General features: G+C 48.0%; 1 protein-coding gene across 6 annotated transcripts in view; it reads left to right on the top strand.

Annotated features, from left to right (window-relative positions):
- The window catches only part of COLQ (collagen like tail subunit of asymmetric acetylcholinesterase), an 80,915-nt gene that overhangs the window by 23,951 nt on the left and 29,384 nt on the right, over positions 1–27,580 (top strand). For 2 of the 6 annotated variants that reach the window (XM_060180841.1, XM_060180838.1), the window contains exons 2-6: positions 14,084–14,196; positions 15,903–16,004; positions 22,811–22,855; positions 23,050–23,076; positions 23,617–23,688. In XM_060180841.1, coding sequence (XP_060036824.1) covers positions 14,084–14,196; positions 15,903–16,004; positions 22,811–22,855; positions 23,050–23,076; positions 23,617–23,688 — 359 coding nt within the window. Of the gene's footprint in view, positions 1–4,079; positions 4,363–11,727; positions 11,929–14,083; positions 14,197–15,902; positions 16,005–22,714; positions 22,856–23,049; positions 23,132–23,616; positions 23,689–27,580 lie in introns of those variants that run through there. The other 4 variants (XM_060180839.1, XM_060180837.1, XM_060180840.1 and 1 more) reach the window with 4 other exon arrangements.

Here is a 27,580-nt window from a genome sequence, read left to right as displayed (position 1 = left end):
TCATCTTCTATCTTCATCCTGAGTCCTTATGAAGGACCTGGGTTACAGGCCTGGAAGCAGCTAGAGAGGAAAAGGGTTTCCAGCTCTCATCTGACCTAACAATCCCATTTTGCATTGGAGAAAAACCAAGGCCCAGCAGGTAAAATGCGTTGTCCAAGCTCACACAGCAAGGAACTGGTCATGGTGGCTCTGGAGACCAGGGCTCCTGAGCCTGGGCTGCTCTGCTGGGCTGAACAGGGGTTAAAAGAGCTCAAGTTGTTTGTACAAGTGTAATAATAATGGTTGGCTGTTAGTGCCTAGGCAGAGAGAGTGAGATGACACTAGAGAGAAGGAGCCAGAGAGATCAGGACTGAGACAGAAAAAGAGAGTTTTAGAAGGGGAAATGCACAGGAAGGAGAGAAGCAGAGACGCACATGAGTCTGAGTCACCAGCTTCAAAACAGAGATGGAGACACCTGCAGAATTCAGTGGGGACTCCATGGTCAGCAAGCCGAGCTGCCTGCCTGCTTTTTCACAGCGATGCCACAGGTGGCAGCTGCGTGGTTTCAGGCACAGACCTCAGTAGGACAAGTATGATGGCAGGGGTTGAAGAGGTAGCTTAGTAGCAGAGCACATGCCTTGCACTTGCAAGGCCCTGGGTTTGATTCCCAGCACCACTTTTTTCTTTAATTTCTTTATTGGGGAATTACTGTTTTACATTCAACAGTAAATACAATAGTTTGTACATGAATAACATGTCTCAGTTTTCCATATAACAACACAACCCCCACTAGGTCCTCTGTCATCCTTCTTGGACCTGTATTCTCCCCCACACCCACCCCAGAGTCTTTTACTTTGGTGCAATACGCCAATTCCAGTTCAGGTTCTACTTGTGTTTCCTCTTCTGATCTTGTTTTTCAACTTCTGCCTGAGAGTGAGATCATTCCATATTCATCCTTCTGTTTCTGACTTATTTCACTCAACATGAATTTTTCAAGCTCCATCCAAGATCGGCTGAAAACGGTGAAGTCACCATTTTTTTATCATTATTTTTTTATTAAATATTTATTTTATTTATTTATTCCCTTTTGTTGCCCTTGTTGTCTTATTGTTGTAGTTATTATTGTTGTTGTCGTTGTTGTTGGATAGGACAGAGAGAAATGGAGAGAGGAGGGGAAGACAGAGAGGAGGAGAGAAAGACAGACACCTGCAGACCTGCTTCACCACCTGTGAAGCGACTCCCCTGCAGGTGGGGAGCCGGGGTTCAAACCGGGATCCTTATGCCAGTCCTTGTGCTTTGCGCCACCAGCACTTAACCCACTGTGCTATAGCCTGACTCCCCGAAGTCACCATTTTTAATAGCTGAGTAGTATTCCATTGTGTATATATCCCATGAGTACCCATTTATTGGGGAAACTGACGATCCTTCCTAGCCGACTGAATCCACATGGATCCCAGTCACTTTCAAAGCCAGCAACAGGCAGCTCCTGACAGCTTTCAACCTGACGCTGTTGACTGGCTACGGAAGAAGGGCAAACGCTAGAAGAAGAAGAATATACCACAACTTGCTCAGCCACTCATCTGCTGTTGGACACCTGGGTTGCTTCCAGGTTTTGGCTATTACAAATTGCCCAGCACCACATTTAATAGTAGATTGGCTCTGTGGGTCTCTCTCTCAATTAATTTTTTAATTATGTATTTATTTTGCCTCCAGGGTTATCACTGGGGCTCAGTGCCAGCACTACAAATCCACTGCTCCTGGAGGCTATTTTTCCCATTTTGTTGCCTCTGTTGTGGTTGTTATTGTTGTTGTTGTTATAGCTATTGTTGTTGTTGGACAGGACAGAGAGAAATCAAGAGAGAGGATGGTAAGATAGAGAGGATGGAAAGATAGACACTTGCAGACCTGCTTCATTGCTTGTGAAGTGACCCCCCTGCAGGTGGGGAGCCAGGGGTTCGAACCGGCATCTTTACGCTGGCCCTTGCGCTTTGGGTCATATGTGTTTAACCCGCTGTGCTACCGCTCAGCCCCCGTATTTATTTTTTTTCTGACACCAGCATTATTGCTGCCACTTAGAATCTGACAATGAGCCCATCCCTCCCAGCAGCCATTCCCCCACTTTTTTTTCTTTTGAAAGGACAAAAAGAAATCGAAAGGGTAGGGAGAGAGAAAGAGATAGAGACACCTGCATCACTTGCTTCACTGCTCATGAAGCTTCCCTTCCACCCTGCAGGTGGGGGGCAGGGACTTGAACCTGGGTCCTTGCATGTGGTAACCTGTGTGTTACCACCTGGTCCTCTTTGGCCCTTCTTTTTATATTAAAAAAAAATGTTTTTGCCATAACCCAAATAAGAAAGTTGAAAGAAAATGGACATGGAGGGAGGGAGGAAGGGAGAGAGACAGACAGACAGACAGACAAATGGGGGGGGGGATCCTTCAGCTCATGCTGCTCTAAGTGGCAAAAGCAGGACGCAGCCCCACTTTGCCTGCCCTCTGCAAGGCTCTGAACCACACACTCTGAGAACAGACTGTGTCTGGTCATTGTGTCCTGTGTGTGTTTGCTCTTCAGTGTGGACTTGTCAATGGAAGAGACGGTAAGTGAATGAGTGAAGAGTCCTTTCTTTTGGTGGCTCTCGCTCAGGGGCCAGTGGGCCGCTGTTCGCAGGTCCAGGCCCATCAGTTTTGTGGTACCTCACACTCATTCTTCTATGTATTGCTCATGATGGCTGGGATATGTTTCCAGCATGTAACCCACAAGACTGAAACATTCACTAGCATGACTTTTGCAGAGACAGTTTGCCTATTCCTGTTCTAATTTACTATCCTCATTGAGTTGGTTAAAACAGCAGAATTGAAGCAACCCAAGTGTCCAATGACAGATGAGTGGCTAAGAAAGTTGTGGTGTTTACACAACAGAAGACTACTCAGTTGTTAAAAATCATGAAGTCATCTCTTTGGCCTTATCTTGGATGGAGCTTGGAAGAATTATGTTTTTTTTAAATTTTTATTTATTTATTTTCCCTTTTGTTGCCCTTGTTGTCTTTTTATTGTTGTTGTAGTTATTATTGTTGTTGTTATTGATGTCATTGTTGTTGGATAGGACAGAGAGAAATGAAGAGAGAAGGGGAAGACAGAGGGGGGAGAGAAAGATAGACACCTGCAGACCTGCTTCACCACCTGTGAAGCGACTCCCCTGCAGGTGGGGAGCTGGGGGCTCGAACCAGGATCCTTCTGCAGGTCCTTGCGCTTTGCACCACATGCGCTTAACCCGCTGCGCTACTGCCCGACTCCCAAGAATTATGTTAAGTGAGACAATAACAACAACATACACCAGGTGCTTCACTTATCGGTGAAACTTAGGAAACAAGGGCAGAAAGGGAAAACACAAAGTGAAACTTGGACTGGTTGTGATCTCTTGCACCAAAGCAGAGAACTTTGGGAAAGGAGGGCAGGGAAGGGGTCTTGAGGCCTTGGTGCGTCATGGTGGAAAAGGACCTAAGTTGGGGGATGGGGGTGTTTTGCAGGGAGATGAAAGATTGGACCCATGTGTCAACAACTGTAGTATAAACCATTAATCCCTCCCCTAATAAAATGATATAAATAAATAAGTAAGTAAAGACAGAAAGCAGTACTTTGCGGCCGAGAGACAGCTCACCTGTCAGAGTGCACACTTTGCTATGCTAAAGGACCCAGGCTTGAGCTCCTGGCTAGCATGTGGGAGCACCATGCACTAAGGAGGCTTCCAAAAGCATTTGGGGGGCTATGCTGGCGGTGTATTTCTTTCTCTCTGTATCTCTCTAAAAAAAAGTCTGCTGTGAGTGGCAGAATCATGCAGGTATGGAACCCCAGCTATGACCCCCAGTAGCAAATAAGAGAAAGCCAAACAGTGCTTATTGCTGAGTACTGAGTACTGGCTCTTCCCTTGCAGCCTGGGAGGGCAGGCTCTCTCTGGACAGTCTCAGTGGGGGTTGACTTTGAGGTTTGCCAGAGCAGTATTGACATGGCAGTTTTTGAGCGGAATGAAAAGCAGCCTGTTGGATAGATTACACTCCATTTCCTCCCAGCTAGCAGGGCCACTCAGGCTCCCAGGCTCCCCACCTCACCTCCTGGCCTGGCCACCCCCTAGCATAGCCTGGGGACTGGCCACTGGACTCATCTGGGGCAGAGGCAACAGCAAAGCAGGATTTGGCCGACTCCCACCCCACATGCCCTGCAGGCTCGGTGCTAGGAGCCCTGGGGGGCGTGACCAAGCTCAGCCTGTCTCCAGCCTGTGTGTCCCAGCCAGTCCACCCTGGGCCTCACCCACAATGAGGGGCCTGTCACTCCGCTTCTCTCATCTGCTCACCATTTCAGGACTCCTCTGTCACACAGCATGCTGCCTGGGTGAGTTGTGTGTGTGTGTGTGTGTGTGTGTGTGTGTGTGTGTGTGTGTGTGTGTGTGTGTGTGTGTGTGGCGCGCACGCGTGCATGTGTTTTCTTTGAGAAGGATTAAAAAAAAAAAAAAAGACTCTTGATCAGCCAACTTGTCCTGGTAGCTCTTAGCAGCTTTTAACATCTTAAACTTCTCAGCCAGTTTTGGAATCACAACCACCAGGGATGTCACAGCTGGGGGCACCATGGCACCCATGTTCTCTGGTGACCTTGACCGTGGGTGGCAGGCTGGCAGCCACTGCTCCCTGAGCTTTGAAGTAGACTGGTGTTCTGTGGTCTGAGGCACCCCTGGCATCTGCTGACTGAGACAGCTTCCATCACTTGGGGCTGCTGGCTTGGGTTTTAGTGCTCGCTGCCCTGAGGGTGGGGGTGGGGAGCAGCCACTGAGTCACTGACAGGTCTTTGCAAGACTGTCCTCCCCTGCCCCCCTCTCCTGAAATCCCTACCCTTGGGGCAGATCACCAACCTCCCCCCCCCCTGCCTTTCAGAGACACTTAAGGAGCTTCAAGTTTCAGGCTCCGGATTTGCTTTTCAGGCTCAGGGTTTGCTTTTGGGGTATTTTGGGGGTGCTGGATGAATGCCGTAGGATGCAGTCTTCACTAGACTAGGTGGGTGGGGATGTATGTGTGTGGGGGAAGGGGTGGACTGGTTACTGTAAGAGCATCACCATAGCTGAGCCCATTAGGGATGCCTCTGCCCCATTCCTTTCCTCTCTGACTATTCTCTCTAGTGCAAACCCAGCAGGGAAAGGCCCAGAAACCTGAGGAGGAGGATGATAGAGGTGAAAAGCCCACCGCCTGCACGACCCCTCACAGAACAGTTACCAGGTGGCAACACCTACTGCTTCTCCACCTGCAAAGGATGGGATATTCATGTCACTTTGCTCTTTAAAAAAGTGGGCAATTGACAGGAGTAATTCTTCTTAAATATGTTACTTATTTCTTTACTGGATAGAGACAGAGAGGAATTGAGGGGGAAGGAGGAGATAGCACACACACACACACACACACACACACACACACACACACACACACCTGTAGCACTGCTTCACCACTTTGTGAAGCTTCCCCTCCGTAGGTGGGGGGCCTGGAGTTTGAACCCCGGTCTTTGTGCACTGTGACATGTCATTCAATTGTTGCACCACCACCCAGCCTCCAACAGGAATAATTCATCTAGTAACTTTAATACACACACACACACACACACACACGCACACACACACACACAGGCACACACACACACACACACATCATGTTCACAGTTAACAATTATGATGGTGAAATTGTGCAATAATTTCCTACTAAATATTATTTAACCCCCCCAAAAAAACTGGTATTGATTTGACACTGGTTTATGTTGTAAGACTTTTAGGAGTGTCTATGTGTGTGTATCAAACACCACATCTACTTCCAAAGTCCCTGTGCCAGCACACCATGTGGAACCCCTCAATCTGTCTCCCCTCTAACCCATCCTTCTAAAACACACCCTAGTTTTCCCAGAAGCTAAGTCTGGGTATCACTGCTTGCAAGTTTGTTGTAGTTACCTGTGTGAGCAAATCTGTCACTTCTGCCCCTTGGCAGTTTCTCCTAAGGAGTCTGCTTGCTTTGGAGTGGAGAGCTACTCCTTGATGTAAAAAACTGGGTGGAGATGGGAAAGTGGGGGGGCTGTCCCTGTGGGTGGGGGATGCAGAGCCTGTCATCTGTGTGAAGGGGGCTTCAGAGATGATTTGAGCTAAATTCCTCATGGTGCAGATGGGGAAACTGAGTCTCAGGCTGAAGGAGTGAACGCGCCGGGTCACATGGTCCCTTGCACCCAGATGGGGCCCTCTTGGACCCCTACCCTTTATTTCCCAGAGTTGGTCGAGGTGATTTGTGTTCCAAGTCTGTGCCCAGGAGCCAGGAGGATGTTTTGGCCAAGAGGCAAAGCCAGCATCAGCAACAACAAGAGTAACACAAGTAAAACAAATGCCCCCCAAACACTGCCAGATGCCTGCCTTGGGCCCATTCTCCTTTCTGCTGTGACTTGGCATCAAGACAGCCACGTCCAACATGGCTGGTGTCCATAATACAGGGCAAGCTGGGCTGAAGCTCCGTGGTGGTTGACACTGTTTCCAGAGCGACTGCCTGAAGTTGAGCTGTACCCTCATTTCTTTGGGTCAGGAGTGAACACACACAGGCTCACACACAGGCTCACACACAGGCTCACACACAGGCTCACACACACACACACAGAGGCTCACACGCGTGCACACACAGGCACACACATGCTCACACACATACACGCTCACATGCACACACACACAGGCTCACACGCGCGTGTGCACACACACACACACACACAGGCTCACAGGCACACACATGCTCACATGCACACACAGGCTCACATGCGTGCGCACACAGGCTCACACGCACACACACATAGAGGCACATACACAGGCTTATACGTGCGCACACACATGCACACACGCACACAAGCACACAGACAGGCTCACATGTACACACACAGGCACACACACACAGACACACACACATGCTCACACCCACACACACAGGCACACACACACAGAGGCACACACACACATGCTCACACACACATACACAAGCACACACACAGGCTCACACACACACACACACAGGCACATACACAGGCTTACACGTGCGCACACACATGCACACACGCACACAAGCACACAGACAGGCTCACATGTACACACACAGGCACACACACACAGACACACACACATGCTCACACCCACACACACAGGCACACACACACAGAGGCACACACACACATGCTCACACACACATACACAAGCACACACACAGGCTCACACACACACACACAGGCACACACAGAGGCACACACACACACACAGGCACACACACACATGCTCACACACACAGGCTCACACGCACACACACACACAGGCTCACATGCACACAGGCTCACACACACACACAGGCACACACACACAGGCACACACACAGGCACACACACATGCTCACACACACACAAGCACACACACACAGGCTCACACACACACAGGCACACACACACACACACACACACACACAGGCACACACATGCGTGTGAATGAATGTGTGATTGTTTCCATCCCAGCCGACCCTACTGTGCCTTTTCCAGGCTCGCCTCTGAGCCCTGACATGATCCCAATGAAGCTACGTCCCCCTGAGAGAGACCTAGAGGCACAGGATGGCCCCAAAATAGACATGTGAAGTCCTGGCTTAGTTGTCCGGGAGGGATGTTTGTGTGTGTGTGTGTGTGTGTGTGTGTGTGTGTGTGTGTGTGTATGTGTAGGGTGAGTTGTTCCCAAACACATCCACCTGATGGAAATACTCAGAGCTGGAATGCACTGTAAATAAACCAGACTGAGCTATAAGGAAGCGTCTAGGGGGGAGACCCAGAAACAGACACCGTCACCTGCTGACGATGAAGTAGGTGGGGGGGGGAGGCTGCTGCGGGGGCAGGGGCATGCACAGGCCCCAGCATTGCCTTCACTTTCTCACACCAAGGAGAAATACCAGAAGGGGCTGCTCTCAGCGACAGGGCACTCCCTCCACGGGACATGGGGGCAGGGGTGCATGGTGGAGCCCATGGGTGGCTTGCAAGAGCCTGTGAAGGGATGTGGAGACCAGTCCCAGGAGCCTGCCCACTGGCCTCCCTGTAGCCTGACCCGCTGAAACTGTGTGGAGACTACAGTGGGGGAATCTGTGGTGTTGGGGTGTGTCTGTCAGACCGGTCTGGGAAAAGGGCCAAGTAGCTAAGCTAAGCAGGTAGGCCATGTGCTTTGTCATGCGTGTGGCCCGGGTTCAAACCCCAGCATCACCCGGAAGGTGCCACCGCGCTAGAGGAAGCCCCAGCATTGCGGTGTCTCTCCTTCTCTGCTTTGCTCTCTCGTGAAAAAACTGGCCTGTGAGTGATGAAACTGTATGTGGAAAGAGAAAGAGACTCAGGAGGGAGGAGCACTGCATTCATGCCAAGAGAAAGAGACTCAAGAGGGAGGAGCACTGGCATTCATGCCAAGCTCAGAATGATGACAGCAGAATAAGGTTATTGCACCACCAAGGGAGGGAAGCGGCTAATGACAGGCCCTGGCTGCTCACAGCCTGGCCTTGGTGCCACGTGCTGAACTTAAGTAATTTCGCTGTGTTAGTTGGACCACTCTGCAATCACAAGGCGTCAAGAAACAAGGCCTGGTGACCCCCAGCCACAGCCACGTGGCCCCATCACTCCACCAGCGAGTCTGCCTGATGCCCCATTCCTAGGCTCCCTTGCCCCCCCCCCCCCGACACTATACAACTCAAGCCCTTCTGTTGGGCTTTGACACTAACTCTCCAAGCTCTGCCCCCCAACACATGCATACACATCGCTTCTTTCTTCCCTGCTGTATTTCTGGAGGACCAGAGATCAGCCCCTGTTCCTCTCTAGAAAAATGTGGTTCCAGAGCCTTGGTTGAGCTGACCCCAAGACTTTACTTGGAGCTGGGCTTGAACCTGGGCCTCTTGCAGCCACTGCACCGGTACTCTAGCCATATGGACCTTGGCTGAACATGGCGTGCAAGCAGTCAGAGCTTCTGTGGTAAGTATTCAAGATGCTTCCGTCAAGACAGATGCTGGAGGTGAAAGCATTGAGGCCAATCCAGGGTCAGAAGTTGTGAGGAGGTGTGTGCAGGAAGGATAGCACAGGAGACAGAGTGGGACAGGTATCCAGAAAGATGCACAGACATGACAGACGGTCTGTCTCTGCAATCAGTGTGGCTCTAAACTGTCTTTCTCCCCCTTTACCGTTGTATTGGGGCTTTACAGTACAGTTGTTAATGCATGAGTGTAACCCCTCAGCTCCCCTTGACAGGTATCTGCAAAAACTCTCACCTGCCACACTCACCACCAGGGCCCCAAAGCCCCCCAACCGTTCATTCCCCTTCCTCAGGGTTTTTTGCTTTGGTATAATACACCCAGTCTACATTTTCCTGTGTGTTTCCCCTTTCTGTCCTTGTTTCTTAAGTTCTGCCCATTAGCGAGACCACTGGGTATTCTTCCTTCTCTTTTTGGCTTGTCTCACTTAGCACGAGCCCTTCAAGTTCCATCCACGATGAGGTGATGGAGGTGACGTCATCATTGTTAACGGCTGAGTACTATTCCGTTGTGTCCATTTATCACAACTTTTTTTTTCAGTTGCCGCCAATGTTATCACTAGGGCTTGGTGCTGGCACTGTGAATCTACTGCTCTTGGTGATCATTTTTTCCTTCCTATTATACTTGGTAGGTCAGCAAGAAATTGAGAGGGGAGGGGAAGGTAGAGAGGGGGAGAGAAAGATAGCTGGACATCTGGATTGCTTCCAAGTTTGGATTATTACAAATTGTGTACTGTGAACATACGTGTACATAGACCTCTTTGGATCTGTCCCCAGGAGAGGCATAGCTGTGTCATACGGCAGGTCTATGTCTAGCCTTCTGGGAGTTTTCCAGACTGCCCTCCACAGGGATTCTGCCAAGCTGCATTTCCCCTCCCACACACAACAGTATAAAAAGGCTTCTTTCGGGGGCCGGGCACCCATGGCACAAAACACAAGGACCAGCCTAAAGATCCCAGTTTGAACCCCCAGCTCCTCACCTGCAGGGAGGGTCACCTCACAAGCAGTGAAGCAGGTCTACAGGTGTCTTTCTCTCCCCCATCTATTTCTTCCCCATCTTTTTTTTCTATTTTTCTCTGTCCTATCCAACAATGACAGCAATAACAACAACAACAACAATAATAACAACAGTAACAATAAACAAGAGCAACAAAAGGGGAAAAAATAGCCAGGAATAGTGGATTCGTAGTGCTGGCACCGAGCCCCAGTGATAACTCTGGAGGCAATAATAATAATAATAATAATAATAATAATAATAGTAATAATAATAAATTTAAAAAAGGCATCTGTCCCCCTACATCCTCACCAAATTTTGCTGTTCCTGTTCTTTCTAATGTATTACATTTTCAGAGGTATAAAGTGGTATCTAATCATTGTCTTTATTTGCATTGCTCTGATAATCAGTGACTGTGAGCTCTTTTTCATGTGTCTTTTGCACCTTCTGAACTGTCTCCCTGCTCATCTTCCCTTTCCCTGGGATCTTCTTCCTCCTCATTCCCCCAGTTTCCAGTCCTTCAAAACCAGTCCAAGTGCCCTTGACTTCTCAGGTATCTTCTTCTTTGGTTCTTCTAGAACTCACATGAACACCACTTTCCCCAGAAAATTCTCCAAGTCCTGCATAGCAGGTGGCCACCTCCTTCTTTCTCCTTTGCTCCAACTCCTCGTTGGCCTGACCTGGGTGGGCAGGCCCCGGGGCTCTGGTGGACTTGACTTGACTTGACTGCTATGGATATACATACATATGCCCATGTTTCTCTTTTTTAAAAAATTTTATTTATTTTCCCTTTTGTTGCCCTTGTTGTTTTTATTGTTATTGTAGTTATTATTGTTGTTGTTGTTGTTGATGTTGTCATTGTTAGGACAGAGAGAAATGGAGAGAGGAGGGGAAGACAGAGAGGGGGAGAGAAAGATAGACACCTGTAGACCTGCTTCACTGCCTGTGAAGCGACTCCCCTGCAGGTGGGGAGCCGGGGCTCGAACCAGGATCCTTATGCTGGTCCCTGTGCTTTGCACCACGTGCGCTTAACCCGCTGCGCTACCGCCCGACTCCCTGTTTCTCTTTTTTATTGGGGAATTAATGGTTTACAGTAAATACATTTGTAGATACATGTGTAAAATTTCTCACTTTTCTGCAGAACACTCTCACCCCCAGCCTAGGGCCTCCTCCAACGTCAGGCACCAGGATCTGAAAGCCCCCCCGTCTCCCCCCAGAGTCCCTGACTTTTGTGCAACACACCAAACTCAGTCCAAGTTCTACTTTTTAAAACATATATATGTGTATATATATATATATTTAGATAGAGATAGAAATTGAGCAGGGAGGGGGAGATAGAGAGGGAGAGAGACAGAGAGACACCTGCAGCCCTGCGTCACCTCTCTCAAAGCTTTCTCCCTGCAGGTGGGGACCAGGGGTTTGAACCTGGGTCCTTATGCACGGTAACATGAGCACTTAACCAGGTGCACCACCACCTGGCCCCCAACTTCTACTTTGTATGCACCCACTTTTCTGTCAGTTCAAACCTGGGAGTTAAATTGGTGGACTGTGGTATATGCCTGTATTCAAGTTCCAAAAGCAAAGCCTAGCAGTTTTCCAACGAGCTTGAGCTAAGTCAGAGAGAGAGAGTTCTAGTTGTTCCATATCCTTAGCAGCAACGATCCTTGTCTTCTTCATTTCAGCCATTCTGGTGGGTGTGTAGTGCTCCTGCCCAGAGCAGCAGTGACAACTAGAAACAACAGCCCGTTGGGCCTCCTCAGCTCCCCGCTTACCTTATCTTGAACAACAGAAGCCAGACCTAAGGATCCACGCTATGAGATTCCATTCACACCGAGCTTGATGATAAGCTTATGGAATGTGTACTCTAAAGGTCAGGACTGGGCTGGGTGGCGGCACATCTAGTAGCGCGCACACATGTCATGTCACAGTACACAAGGATCTGGGTTCAAGCCCCCAGTCCCCAGCTGCAGGGGTGTAGCTTCATAAATGGTGAAAAAGGGCCGCAGTTGTCTCTCTTTCTATCTCCATCTTCCCTCTCAATCCAATAAGTAAATAAATAAAACATTATAAGAATGAGAAATCATGAGCAGAGGTAGATAGCATAATGGTTATGCAAATAGACTCTCCTGCCTGAAGCTCTAAAATCCCAGGTTCAATCCCCCACACCCACACCACCATAAAACTAGAGCTAAGCAGGGCCCTGGGTAAAAAAAAAAAAAAAAAGGATTTTTTTTTTCCTCCTGGGCAGATGACCTCACCAGTGCATCCTGGAACCCCACCTCTCCTGAGCCCTGACCCACTAGGGAAAGACAGTATGCATTGACTTGCCAACGCCCATGTCCAGTGGAGAAGCAATTACAGAAGCCAGACCTTCCACATTCTGCTCCCCATCGTGATTCTGGGCCCTTCATGCTCCCAAAGGGATAAATAATAGGAAAGCTTAGGGAGTCTGGCTGAAGCGCAGCGGGTTAAGTGCAACTGGCGTGAAGCACAAGGACTGGCATAAAGATCTTGGTTCGAGCCCCCGGCTCCCCACCTGCAGGGGAGTCGCTTCACAAGTGGTGAAGCAGGTCTGCAGGTGTCTATCTTTCTCTCCCCCTCTCTGTCTTCCCCTCCTCTCTCCATTTCTCTTTGTCCAATCCAACAACGACGACATCAATAGCAACAACAATAATAACTACAACAACAATAAAAACCAAGGGCAACAAAAAGGAAAATAAATAAATAAATGTAAAAAAATGTTTTTAAAAAGAATAGGGAAGCTAATGGAGGGAATGGGATATGGAGCTCTGGTGGTGGGGACTGTGTGGAATTGTACCCCTCTTACCCTATGGTCTTGTCGATCATTATTAAATTATTTAAAAAATAATTTTTTAAAAAAAGAATAAGAAATCAGGATGGGGGTGAGCAGCCCTAGGGACTCTGGAAGCAGGAAGTTCCTTAGCTTGATCTGGGTGCAGGCTTCTAGGCGTGTCCACTGTGTGGACACAGCTGTAGGGCTGTACAAGTCTTGTTGAAGGTCTGCTGTATCATGAGCTGTTACTAACACTGGACATGGGTGGTGTCATGTGCCAGCTCCCTCCTTTCACTAAACTGTCACTGTGGTGAGTGCAGGTGGCACCGAGCATTTGCAGAATCAGATAACGTGCTCTAGTAGATCTAGTCGATGGGTATCGGGTGGTCGATACTACTTACTGTGGTCAATGTGTATTTCTTCGTGAGCACAGTATTAGAAACACCCTCCTGCCCCACTCCAAGAACTCTGTGTTCCTTGCCCCATCAACAAAGTGATCACTCAGTCCCTGGAGGAGAGACATGGACCCTACCAAAGTCTTTGATGCTTGTACTGCCTGCTGGTCCCTTACCATCTTACTTGGTGGAGGTCAGGGAGACTATATCAGTTAGCAAACAGGAGATGTGTCCACATGGAATAGTTTAGAATTTAGATCCAATGGGGCCAGGCAGTGGTGCACCCGACAGAGTACTCATGTCACCATGCTTAAGGACCTGGGTTCAAGCACTCTGTCTCCACTCGTGAGGGGAAGCTTCACACACACAGGAGTCTCTTTCCCTATTCTCTGTGTCTCTATAAGAAAAAGGGAAAAATAATGGCCGTTGGGTATGGCGGAGTCCTCATGTAAGCGCTGAACCCTAGGGATATTCCTGGTGACAAAATAAAATAAAATAAAATGGGATAGAAAATAAAAGGATAGAATAAGAAATGCTATCCAGTCACTTCACAGGAGGGGAAGCAGGTCTGCAGGTGTCTATCTTTCTCTCCCCTCTGTCTTCTCCTCCTGTCTTCATTTCTCTCTGTCTTATCCAACAACGATGACATCAACTACAACAACAATAAAAAAAAAAAAAAAGGAAACGAAAGGGAAAATAAATAATAAAAAAAAATGTAAAAAGAAGAAACAGCATCTAAAATTCTGGAGGGACTGTGTGGTGTCCTTGGCACAGCGTGAGTGACTGAGCCCCTAGTCTCGGCCCCACATTAACAAGCAGCAGTTTTCTCTAAACAGCCCTTCCCAGCCTGGATCAGAAGAAGCGTGGCGGCCACAGAGCCTGCTGCCTGCTGACACCCCCTCCACCACCACTGTTCCCACCACCATTCTTCAGAGGAGGCAACAGTCTGGTGAGTATTGGAGATACTCATGAGAGAGGGGCGGGGAGAGGGGGAGAAAACAGAAATGAGGCTTCTCAGGGCCAGCACACAGCCTCATCCTGCATCCCCCGCCCTAGGAGAATCTCTGCTGAGGGCCTCAGCCCTTTCTCTCAAACAGCAGATTGGGGCCTGGATGGGGCATGTTGCCAGGCCTTTCTTCCCCTGTCCTAAGCTGTGAAGAGCTGTGCATTTCCCAAAAACCACTGTAGAGATACGATTTAAGAACAAGGAACACAGGACTTCACCCAGTGAGGTGAATTTGTGCCCTTCTGGGTTCCAATCAGCTGCTCAGATAGGAACGTCTCCTTGTGTTTTTCTTCTCCCGGGGTATTTGTGGAATTCCCTTCTAACACCATGGCCAGGAGGAAGGTGGGAAGTGGTCTTCTCATAGCTGTATGAAAGGTGGGAAGGATCAGAATTAGGGAAGAGGGGGAAAAGGAGGATTTGGGAAGCTGAGCTGGGAGACACCGGATCAGGACATTCTTTGAACCAATAATTCTCAGGTCTTTCCAGAGACCCTTTACCCTGGACTAGCCAATACAGTAGCCGTTAATTCAGTGTCTAGTGAGCACTTTTGTTTTGTATATTTATTTATTACTACCAGAGTTGTCTCTGAGGCTTGATGCTTGCTCCACGATCCCACGGCTCTTGAGTAGCCATTTCCCTTTATTTTTATTTATTTATTCGGTTTTTTTTTTTTTTTTAGTTTGATAGAATAGAGAGAAACTGATAGGAGAATGGGAGATAGAGAAGGGAAAGAGAGACACCTGCAGACCTGTTTCACCCCTTATGAATCACCACCCCACATAGGTTGGAGGGGGGCATTGAACCCAGGTCCTTGTGCATGATAATATGTGCTCAGCCAGGTGCCTGGCCCTCCAGTGTGCACTTCTGATGCAGTGAGTGTGAGCTGAGATGTGCTGTGTGTATCAACTATAGTAGTTTAGAGACGCAACAGGGTGCTCTGGGAGATGGCACAGTGTATAAGGCATTGGACTCTCAAGCATGAGCTCCCAAGTTCAATTCCTGGCTGCACATGTACCAGGGTGATGTCTGGTTCCTTCTCTCTCTCCTCTTGTCTTTCTCATTAACAAATAAAACTTTAGAGGGAGAGACAGACTAAGCATGAAAAGAATGTAAGCCCTCTTACTGGTACACTTACATATTGAACAGATGTTGAAATGATTGTGTTTGGGGTGTGTTGGATAAAGTAAACTCCATTAAAGTTCATTTTACTCAGCTGTAAACCATTAGTCCCTCAATAAAGAATTTTTTAAAAAAAGTTCATTTTTACTCATTTCCCTTTTCCTTTCTCGTGTGGCTACCCTCCAATTTACAGCTACATGGCATTTAGATTGGCTGCTCACACTTTGTTTCTACTGGATGCTACTGTCCTGGGTATTAGACAATGACACCCCCCAACCCTGCAGATAAGCTTCCCCATTCCATTCTAAGTGGCCAGGATTCTGTCTCCACAGTCCATTCAAATCAGGTACATCTCCAGAACAGATGACAGAACAGAAGCTGGTGGCCCAGAAGGTCACTTTCCTGGGACACTTGGGGAGGGAGCCACCGGACTTGGGAACTGGACTGTGGAACAGGTCTGTGTGCTGAGTGACGGCCCTTCTCCTGTCCCCCAAGTCTGACCTCTGACCTTGTGTTGCTTTGCATTGAAGCTTCTCTCTCCCGACATGAAGAACCTCATCCTGGAACTCGAGACCACGCAGTCCTCATGCATGCAAGGATCACTCGGTTCCCCCGGGCCTCCTGGCCCCCAGGTTGGTACTGTTCATCCAGCCCTCTCCTTCTGGCTTCAAAGTAGGGGTGCCCATGGGATGGGGGTGGGGGGGGTCTCCATGTCAGCCGCCTTTAACGTGGTGCAGGGGCTCCTCCTCCTCCTCTTCCTTGCCCACCTCCAGAGCTGCAGGTCGATGCTTCTTCTCTGACTCAGTGTTGATCTTCCTGCCTCCGTTTCCCCATCGGTGCCATGGGAATGATAATTGCCCCTTCGAGAATATATCTGGGGGTGACCAAATGAGGTGTGCTTACATGGGTGCAGATACGGTATTTATCAGCTGACCAACGCTTGGTGACAGTGCGCTGTCCCTTAGGTGCCCTCTGACCCCAGCCGTGGGCCCAGGAGTGAAGGCAAAGAGGAGCTGGTTACCCAGAGCTCACTGGAGCCCCGACAGTGTTACCAAGCTGCCCAGCCCTCCCCACCACCAGAGCTGAAAGGATGCGTGATCAACAGGAGAAATGCTAGACAGAGAGTTTTCTAGGCAAAAATCAAAAAGGTCCCCTCATGGTCTCCTAGCCTCCTGGTTCCCCTGGCCTGAGAAAGAGTGACATCCATTTGGGAGTGAATGCCTCCTTGGACCTCAACCCTTCAAACTTCCTCAGGCCCCAGGCCCTTTGTGCTGACAGCTCCTGCTCTGGGGATGTTCTTGCCTCTGGTTTTTGCCACAGCCAGCTCCCTTGTCACTCTCCCGCGTCACTTGCCATCTCTGTAGAAGAGCTCCTGCCTTCCCATCCCCTCCACCTCAATGACTCATCTTCATTCTCTACCTAATTTTCTTCTCTGGTTTTAATTTTCTTACTTGTCCCTTTATTACTAGTTTCCTTGCCCTCCCAATTCTGTAAAATTCTGTAAAATCTCTATGGCAGGGGTGGCAAATATAGGAACCATGGTCAAATCCAACATGGCTTGCTTTCTAGTTAAAGTTTTGTTGTCTTGGGCCTGGCAGATAGCTCACCCAGCTAGAGCGCACGTTTTACCATGCACAGGGACTGACTGAGTTTAACTCCCTGGCCACCAAGTGGGAGTACATGCATGGGGAGAGCTTCAAGAATGATAAAGCATTGGTCCGGGAGGCGATGCAGTGAATAGGGCTTCGGAGTCTCAAGCATGAGGTCCTGAGTTCAATTCCCGGCAGCACATGTACCAGAGTGATGTCTGGTTCTTTCTCTCTCTCTTCTATCATTCCTCATGAATAAATAAATAAAATCTTTTTTAAAAAAAAAAAAAAGAATGACAAAGCAGTCTGTGATATCTCTCCTTCTCTCTGTCTCTCCCTGCTTCTCTCTATATATCTTTCTCCCTGCCTCCTCTCTCTCTCTCATTTCCTCTCTGTCTCTTTCCCCTTTCTATCTTTTTAAAAAATATTTATTTATTTATTTATTCCCTTTTGTTGTCCTTGTTGTTTTCTTTTTCCTTTTTCTTTTCATTTTTTTATTCATGATTTAATAATGACCAACAAGATTGTAAGATAACAGGAGTACAATTCCATACGATTCCCACCACCAGAATTCCATATACACTCCCTTTCACTGGAAGGATCCCTGGTCTTTGTCTCTCTGGGAATTTAGAGTGAAGATTTGTATGGGGAGCAAAAGGTGGGAGTTCTGCCTTCTGTAACTACTTCTCCACTGGACATGGATATTGGTAGGTGGATCCACACCCCCAGCCTGTTTCTTTCTCTTTTTAAAATTTTTTTATTTATAAAAAGGAAACATTGACAAAACCATAGGATAAGAGGGGTACAACTCCACACAGTTCCCAACACCAGAACTCTGTATCCCATCCCTTCCCCTGATAGCTTTCCTATTCTTTAACCCTCTGGGAGTATGGACCCAAGGTCATTGTGGGATGCAGAAGGTGGAAGGTCTGGCTTCTGTAATTGCTTCCCTGCTGAACATGGGCTTTGACAGGTCAATCCATACTCCCAGCCTGCCTCTCTCTTTCCCTAGTGGAGAAGGGTTCTGGGGTAGCAGAGCTCCAAGACACATTGGTGGGGTTGTCTGTCCAGGAAAGTCTGGTTGGCATTCTGCTAGCATCTGGAACCTGGTGGCTGAAGAGAGTCAACATATAAAGCCAAAAAAATTGTTGACTAATCATGAACCTAAAGGCTGGAATAGTGCAGATGAAGAGTTGGCGGGGGGGGCTCTATTTTGTAGATAGCTAGTAGGCATATTTTAGTTATATTCCAAAGGGCCTGTGGCTATACTGTTTGTTTTTTTTTCCTGAACCTGAAATATGAAATGCAGGTGGATCCAAGTTACTGTCTGGGGAGATGATGTCATGGCTGGAAAAAGAACCAGAAAGCTGGATCAGGGAAGAGAGTAGCTCCCAAATATGGGAAAGTGTATAAATATTGTTGACTGTAAACCCCATCAATCTGATGTGATCTGGGGCCCATAGTCAGCTTAGGAGCCTATGTGACCTCTGCATCCCTGTAGATCTGAGCTCCCATTCTGTGCTCATGAGTAGGAATATTCCAAGCTGCCCCAGTATCAGGACCCATCTTCCTCAGGTGGAGCATAGAGTATGTTGTCCTGCCTCCCTTTTTCTTTTTTTAAATATTTATTTATTCCCTTTTGTTGCCCTTGTTGTTTGATTGTTGTAGTTATTATTGTTGTTGTCATTGTTGGATAGGACAGAGAGAAATGGAGAGAGGAGGGGAAGACAGAGAGGGGGAGAGAAAGACAGACACCTGCAGACCTGCTTCACCGCTTGCGAAGCGACCCCCCTGAAGGTGGGGAGTTGGGGGCTTGAACCAGGATCCTTATGCCACAGAGTTGAGAGTTTCTGTATCAGAGTCCCAGCCTAAAATAATTAATATCTGACACTTTAAAGTTTGTGTTTGTCTATTTGCATGAAGAGAATCCAGAACACTACTAAGTCTGGCATGTGGTGGTTCCAGGGAACAAACCTGGGTCCTCAGGCATGAAAGTCCTGTGCTGTAATGTTGATCTCTCTCCCTGGCCTCTGTGTGACTCTTTACAGAAGTAAAGGGCCTTCCTGGTCTGTAGGGATGGGGACATTATCTGTCTTATTCATACTTGTAGTAGGTTCTTCCTATGTGTTTGTGGAATGCAATAGAGAAAATGAGATTTTTGTTTTTTACCAGAGCACTTCTCGGCTCTGGTTTATGGTGGTATGGGGGATTGAATTTAGAACTTTGGAGTCTCAGGCATGAGAGTCTGTTTGCATAACCATTATGCTATCTAACTCCCAAGAAAATAGAATCTTTATCTTATTTATGTATTCACCTATATAGAGATAGAAAAAACAGAGAGGCAATGAAAGAGAGAGATAATGTGTGTGTGTGCATGTGCGTGCATGCGCGTGCGTGTGCGTCTGTGTGCATGCCTGTGTATGTATGTGAAAGAGACAATGCCACCAAAGCTTCCTCCAGCTGTGGCAGGGACCAGGCCCAAGCATGGCAAAGCAGCATGCTATTCAACAGAGCTAGTTCACCAGCCTGACAAAAATAAGATTTTTCAGAGAAACTGTAAAGGCAACTTGATCACACATGGGAGAGACCTAAAGATTCTTTTCTTTAAAAAAAAATATTATCTTTATTTTTTGGATAGAGACAGCCAGAAATCGAGAGGGGAGGGAGAGATAGAGAGGGAGAGAGACAGAGAGACACCTGCAGCCCTGCTTCACCACTTGCGAAACTTCCCCCCTACAGGTGGGGATCATGGGCTTGAACCCAGGTCCTTGCACACTATAACATGTGCGTTCAGTCAGGTGCACCACCGCCGGGCCCCTAGATCTAGAGATTCTCAGGAACTAGCCATGCAGTCTCAGACCTCATCATACAATAGCTGTCTAATGCAGGTGACTCAGGGGAAAGAGAGGAAGGGCCAGTTAATATACTACAGCCGCCGACACCTCTGAGAGAAAGAAGGGGCAGCCCAGGACCCCAGCACCAGCCACAGCTGGGAGTGAGTGAGCTGAGCAACGCACATTTTCCCCTGCCTCCATTTATCTATTCCCGCTATCTATTTAGGAATCTGCATTTTTTTCTTTCAGAAATATTAATTTACTTATTTTGGACACTGAGAGAAATTGAGAGGAAAGGGAGAGATAGATAGAGGAGATAGAGAGAGATAGAGGAGAGAGACAGGGACCATGCAGTCGTTCACCTGGTTACACACATTATAATGCACAAGGACCCGGGTTCAAGCCCGCAGCTCCAACTGCAGGGAGAGAGGGAGGTGTGAGCTTCATCAGTGGTGAAGCAGGTCTGCAGGTGTCTCTCTCATTTCTCTTGCTAGCTTCCTATTCCCTCTAAATTTTTCTGTCATATATATATATATATATATATATATATATATATATATATATATATATATGGAGAGAGAGGTGGAGAGAAAAAGAAAGAATGAGGAGAGAGACACCTGCAGCACCGTTTCATTGCTTGTAAAGTTCCCTCCCTGTACATGGGGCCGGGGACTTGAACGCAAGTCCGTGCATCAACCAGGTGTGTGTGATCCACCAGGTGCAGCACCACCACCGACTGCTAGAATCTGCGTTTTAACCGCACGTCAGCTTGAGAAGCACTGAAGCAGTGCACTGCCGCCAGGAAACCGAGTTTGAGCCTATTTAAAGAACAGACACCCGAGGCTAAAGGGTAAAAGCAGGATGAAACAAAACTCTCCCTCTTCTCCCTCAAACAGGAGAATAAACCAAGGACAGTGTTTCCCAAACCCACCTATGCCCCCCAACCTTAACAGTTCTCAGTGCTGTGCCCTCCTCCCTGAACCTGGGACTTATTTGGTCTGGACTTAAGAAAAAAGTCTTGGAGGGTTTACAAAGGCATTTGGAGACCACTGGCTGAGAGACTGTCAGGTGTACGAATCTCAGACAAGTCACAGCTCCAGCAGGCCTGTGTGGGGTGTGCTTGCCCTGTAGACCTTGGGGATGAAGTCATGGCCCGGGGGATTTCCCGGACTTCCCCTCTGCTATTCTGGTGGATCTGGGGAGCAGCTAGCCAACCAAATGTTTCACAGAGGCATGACCAGAAAGCATGCTGGCTCAGACTATGCCAGACTTCAGGCTCCAAGCGCTGCAGTTACCAAGCTAGAGGTGCCCCCTGCTCCTGCAGCTGGGCAGTGGGAGAAGAATATGCTGTCTGAACCAGGTGGTGGAGCAGACACATTACCATGAATGACAACCTGCATTCAAGCTCCCAGTTCACACCTGCAAAGGAGAGGGGTTTCACTAGTGGGGGAGCAGTGCTGCAGGTGTCTTTATTTATTGGATAGAGACAGCCAGAAATCAAAAGGAAAGGGGGACATAGAGAAGGAGAGAGAAAGAGAGACACCTGCAGTCCTGCTTCACCACTTCTAAAGCTTTCCCCCTGCAGGTGTGGGCCAGGGGTTTGAACTTAGGACCTTGTGCTTTGTAACATGTGCGTTCAACCAGACGCACCACCACCCAGCCCCTGCAGGTCTCCCCCCCTCCCTCTCCTGCCTCTCACCTTCTATTAACCAATACTTAATAATAATAATAGTAACAAAAGACGATGAAAAACTGGGAGTGGTGGAGTTATGTAGGCAGAGTCCCAGTAATAATCCTGGTAGCAAAAATTAGGGGGAAAACTTTCTTTACAGTCCGTGTTTTTTTAAATAAAAATTATCAAGGCTTGTGAAATCATACGTTTCAGGTTTTAGAATTCCACATCTGTCTGCACTGCTTCAGGATCACCACCCAAAGCCCAGTTTCCATCCGTCACCATGCGATTGACCCCCCCACACACACTCCTCAGCCCCCTTTCCCTCTGCTTAACCACCAGTCTTTTCTCTGTTTCTGTTTTGTTATATATTTGCCCATACTCTTTTAATTTCTTTAAAAACATATTTTTTGCTACTCTTCGTGGATTCCCTCTCTCTTTTTTAGAAGATACAGTTTTTGGGATTTGGGCAGTAGCGCAGCAGGTTAAGTGCACGTGGCGTGAAGCGCAAGGAACAAAGTAAGGATCTGGGCTTGATCCCTGTTTGAGCCCCCGGCCCCCCACCTGCAGGGGAGTCGCTTCACAGGTGGTGAAGCAGGTCTGCAGGTGTCTATCTTTCTTTCCCCTTCTCTGTCTTCCCCTCCTCTCTCTATTTCTCTCTGTCCTATCCAACAACGACATCAATTACAACAACAAGGGCAACAAAAGGGAATAAGTAAATAAATATTTTTTAAAAAGATACAGTTTTTTAAAAATCTATTTATTTTATTTTGCATAGAAACAGAGAGAAATTTAGACAGGAGGAGATAGAGAGAGGTCTGTAGCACAAATTCACCACTTGTGAGGCTTCCCCCCTTTAGGTGGGGTCCAAGGGCTTGAACCCAGGTCCTTGCTCACTGTAACTCGAGTGCTCTGCTGGGTACACCACCGCCCAGCCCCTCTTCATGGAGTTTCTTAGTTGTTGTTCCTGTGGACAAAGCACTGTGTCATCCTTGCCGGGCCCCCAGGGGAGCTCGCTGACCAGCGGCTGAGAACATAGGACATGTGGGGTGGCCTCTTGCTTCCAGCAAAATGCATTTCTTGAAGACTCATTAGTCTTGAAACTCGGCTCCAGGGAGAAATGAAAACCCAGCGAGTCAGATGTGGGAGCATGGCAGCCAGAACTCCACTGGGAGCAGAGACTAGAAATGAGGAGGCAGACACTGAGCCCTTCAGGAGGCCCCAGGGCCTCAAGTCTGCATGGACAACTAGGCACATGGGAGCTTCATGCTGTCCCAGCTCAGCCTCCGTGGCCTCCATCCTACCCCAGGCGTTCATTCTTCCTTCTTGTCTTGCTCGTGTAGGGTCCACCGGGGCTGCCTGGCAAGACAGGACCAAAGGGAGAAAAGGTAGGAGCTGCTTCTCCCTCCACACTGCCTCGCCTGTCCATTTCTGGGGGTGCCACTGAGGCTGAGATCCTGCCCCCCCACCCCGCCCCGCTGTCTCAGCCTGGCCCGTACTCCCAGCCCCAGCCCTCCTTCTGCTCCCTGCCAGCACTTCCCTTCTGAAGCGGCCTCTGCTGACCTGTCTTCTCCATCCACAGGGGGAGCTTGGCCGGCCCGGAAGGAAGGTATGGTCCATGCTGTTCTGGCAGCATTGCACGGGGAACTCTGCCTCTCGTGCGTGTGAGTGCTTGCACGTGCACACCCAGAGGTGGGGGAGCCCGCTCCTCAGGGGCACAAGGCAGGCAAGCCACAGCCTCCCCCTTTCTGCCGACCTCTTTGACTGGGGCAGGAACCCACTGGTGCCTGGGGTTCAGATCTCTGCCCCAGATCACACTGCCCCAGCCTCGTACCATCTCTCCCCACCACCCCCCGGAGAAACCCACAGCTCACAGTGACTCACGCTGGCCACTTGATTAAAAGGGGGTTACCGACAGAAACCAGTGGCTCTTGCTTTGGGGCCCTGAGGAGGTGACACCCAGGGTTTTCACTAAGAGTGCCCACTTTCTTGGTCCTCAGCCATCGGAGGGTGAGAGGGAAGGTGCTAGAGGCTTCATGGGGTGGGGTGGAGGTTCCTTGCTCCCCTAGCAGCCCCAGAGACAAGTGTTAATTAACCCGTGGGAGGAGGGACACCAGCCTAGTCTGACTTCTGTTCTTCCTCTTTGAAGGGTAGACCTGGCCCCCCGGGTGTCCCTGGCATGCCTGGGCCTAGTGGCAGACCTGGTCCCCATGGACCCAGGGTAAGTGTGATATGCTGTCAGAACGTGGGGGTAGAGACGGTGGCTGAAGGGAGGGAGACTCACTTCCCCAAGACAGAAGAAGAGGGCACAAGGACTGCCCGGGGAGGGACGCAAACAGCCCCCTTTAGCAGGACGGCGAGAACTTATCAGTCCCCAAGGCTCTGCTCTCAGGCATGAGGAGAAACCTGGGTGGGGGGGGGGGGCAGTCTCCTCTCTCTCAGGCCCTTGCCGCTCCTCCATCCTGAGAGCTAGCATGCAGCTCTGCGGTTTCCCTGAGCTGTCTCCTGAGGACAGCCGTTGGCTCAGCATGCTGATAAGGCAGGGGGTGGGGGCGGGGGTGCCACTGACTGAAAGGATTGAAGTCTCCCTTTCAGAGAGGGAGCCCGGGATGCTGACCAGGTACCCTTCCTCAGACTAGTCACGCAAAGTCACAGCTTGGATCCTGTTCTCACTCTTAGATGTTTGTGTGTAAGAACTGTAACATGTACGTTTCACCTGCAGATGTCAGGAGTGGGCAGGTGAAGGGCAGGTGAAGGGCAGGTGAATGGTTTTTTTGGTTTTTTGTTTGTTTGTTTATTTGTTTTGTCATCTCTGCTGCTTTACTGCTCAGGGATGACTTTCTCAGATAGAAACAGAGGGAGTCAGGCAGTAGTGCAGCGGGTTAAGCGCAGGTGGCACAAAGCATAAGGATCCCGGTTTGAGCCCTCGGCTCCCCACCTGCAGGAGAGTCGCTTCACAGGTGGTGAAGCAGGTCTGCAGGTGTCTGTCTTTCTCTTCCCCTCTCTGTCTTCCCCTCCTCTCTCCATTTCTCTCTGACCTATCCAATGACAGCAGCAACAACAACTATAATAACCACAGCAATGGCAACAAAAGGCAACACACAACCACACAATGGCAACAAAAGGGGAAAAAATGGCCTCCAGGAGCAGTGGATTCATGGTGCAGGCACCAAGCGCCAGCAATAACCCTGGAGGCGAAAAAAGAAAGAAAGAGAGAGAGAGAGAGAGAAAGAAAGAGAGAGAGAGAGAGAGAGAGAGAGAGAGAGAGAGAGAGAGAGAAAGAAAGAAAGAAAGAAAGAAAGAAAGAAAGAAAGAAAGAAAGAAAGAAAGAAAGAAAGAAGAAAGAAAGAAGCAGAGAGGCAGGGGCCGGGTGGTGGTGCACCTGGTTGAGCGCGCACGCGCACATGTTAGGCGCATGAGGACCCAGGTTCAAGCCACTGGTCCCCACCTGCAGGGGGAAAGCTTTGAGACTGGTAAAGCAGGGCTGCAGGTGTCTCTCTGCTTCTCTATCTCCCCCTCCTCTCAATTTCTGGCTGTCTCTGTCCAATAAATAGAGATAATAAAAAAAAATTTTAATAAAAAAAAAACCAAAACTTTACCCTCTTTAAAAGAAAGAAAGAAAGGAAGGAAGGAAGGAAGAAAGAAAGGAAGGAAGGAAGGAAGGAAGGAAGGAAGGAAGGAAGGAAGGAAGGAAGGAAGAAGGAAAGAAAAAGAAAGAAAGAGGCAGAGGAAGAAACCAGGCCTTCCTACAAGGTGATCGCGCTCCGATCTGGGGAGCACACCTGGCAAAGCAGTGTGACACCCAAGCGAGCTGTTTTGCCGGCCTGAGGACATTTCTCTTCAAAAGCAGTTGACGGTGTCTTTGACGGCTGAGCCCTGAGACCATCTGGTCACTGTAACTGAGGAACAGAATCTCAAATTTTTCATTAAACGTCCATTTGCTTTTTAAAATTGTGATTCAGTTTTTGAGAATATAGTAAGCATATTTCTTTAGAGCAACTTAAATGTGTTAATTATTTTTCATAATTTACTTATTTTTGTTTACTTTTTTTTTTTTTAAGCCAGAGCACTACTCAGCTCTGGCTTATGGTAATGCTGGGGGATTGAACCTGAAACCTCAGGCATGAAAGTATGTTTTTTTTTTTTTTTTGAAAGAATTTATTTATTTATTCATGAAAAAGATAGGAGGAGAGAAAGAACCAGCCATAACTCTGGTACATGTGCTGCTGGGGATCGAACTCAAGACCTCATGCTTGACAGGCTAGTGCCTTAGCCACTGTGCCACCTCCCGGACCACTGAAAGTATGTTTGTATAAGCACTATGCTACCCTCTGAGCCCTAATTCATTATTTGTAAATGTAAAGATATAAATGTTATGAATTCAGTGCAAATCAAGTATTTCAGATGAAAATTAGAACTTTAATTGAGAAATAATATAGATATAAAATACATAGCAAGTTTTAATTACTTTTAAAAATAGAATTTAAATATTTCACTAATAATTTTCATATTGGTTATATGTTGACATAATGCCTAATTAATTAGATTAAATAAAAATATGTATTAATGTCCATTTTAGTGGTTAGGAGGCAATACAATGGATAAAGTATTATTGAACTCTCAAGCATGTGGTTCCAAGTTTGCTCCCTGGCATCACATGTGCCAAAGTGATACCCTGGTTCTCTCTCCCTAATTAATTAATTCATTGTAATTAATTAATTGATTGATTGACTAATTTAAATTAATCTTACCTATTAAGTTTATCTTATAATATGGCTTCTAAACAGTTAAAAAATAAGTATGTAACTCCCCTTATATTTTGAGAGGTAGGTGATTTTTTTTAAGTTGGAACCTATTAACAATCTTGCAAGAAACAGCTTTTTAAAAAATATTTATTTATTTATTCCCTTTTGTTGCCCTTGTTGTTTTATTGTTGTAGTTATTATTGTTGTTGTTATTGATGTCGTCATTGTTGGATAGGACAGAGAGAAATGGAGAGAAGAGGGGAAGACAGAGGGGGAGAGAAAGATAGACACCTGCAGACCTACTTCACCTCCTGTGAAGCGACTCCCCTTCAGGCGGGGAGCCGGGGCTGGAACCGGGATCCTTATGCCATCCTTGCACTTTGCGCCGCATGCGCTTAACCTGCTGGGCTACTGCCCAACTCCCAGTAGGTGATGTTTTGTAGGTCAGTGCTGGTATAGAGTTTCTTCAATACAAAGAGTGCTAAACCATTCTGAGAATGCACTGAGCCCTCGCACCCTACCCCTAAACTCCAAATCTTCCTTCGTTTCCTGCTTCACTGTAAGATGCACCCAGAGGCTACTGTTCAGCATGACTGCAAACTTAAGTGGGTCTATTCATGCCATGTATCTGGAAGGTCCTCCTTATGCAAAGAGTAAAATAGATGAAGTTTTTTTCCCGATGGAGTTCTCTGAGGTCCCAGTGCCCCATGCTCTCTCCCCTACCCCCTTCATCACCCTCTCTAATAAAAGACTAGGTATCGGGGCCAGGTGGTGGTGCACCTGGTTGAGGGACATGTTACAGTGTGAAAGGACCTGGGTTCAAGACCCTGGCCCCCACCTGCAGGGGAAAAGCTTTGCAAGTGGTGAAGCAGGGCTGCAGGTGTCTCTCTGTCTATCTTTTCTTCCCTCTTGATTTCTGGCTGTTTCCATCCAATAAATATAATTTTAAAAAATGCTTTAAAAAATTTTTTTCGGGAGTCGGGCGGTAGCGCAGTGGGTTAAGCGCAGGTGGCGCTAAGCACAAGAACCAGCGGAAGGATCCCTGTTTGAGCCCCCGGCTCCCCACCTGCAGGGGAGTCGCTTCGCAGGTGGTGAAGCAGGTCTGCAGGTGTCTGTCTCTCCCCCTCTCTATCTTCCCCTCCTCTCTCCATTTCTCTCTGTCCTATCCAACAACAATGACATCAATAATAACTACAACAATAAAAAAAATTTTTTTAATTTAAAAAAAGACTAGGTATCCATCAATTTCCAATATCTAGTAACCATCAAGTTTGAGATCTGACTTAGACAACTTCATTTAGTAGTTTAAAAAATTTAATTAATTTTTAAAAATATTAATTTTATTTATTTATTCCCTTTTGTTGCCTT

This window comes from Erinaceus europaeus, chromosome 21 (assembly GCF_950295315.1).
Source record: "Erinaceus europaeus chromosome 21, mEriEur2.1, whole genome shotgun sequence".
Classification (NCBI taxonomy): domain Eukaryota; kingdom Metazoa; phylum Chordata; class Mammalia; order Eulipotyphla; family Erinaceidae; genus Erinaceus; species Erinaceus europaeus.
This window is presented reverse-complemented; position numbering and strand designations above follow the sequence as displayed.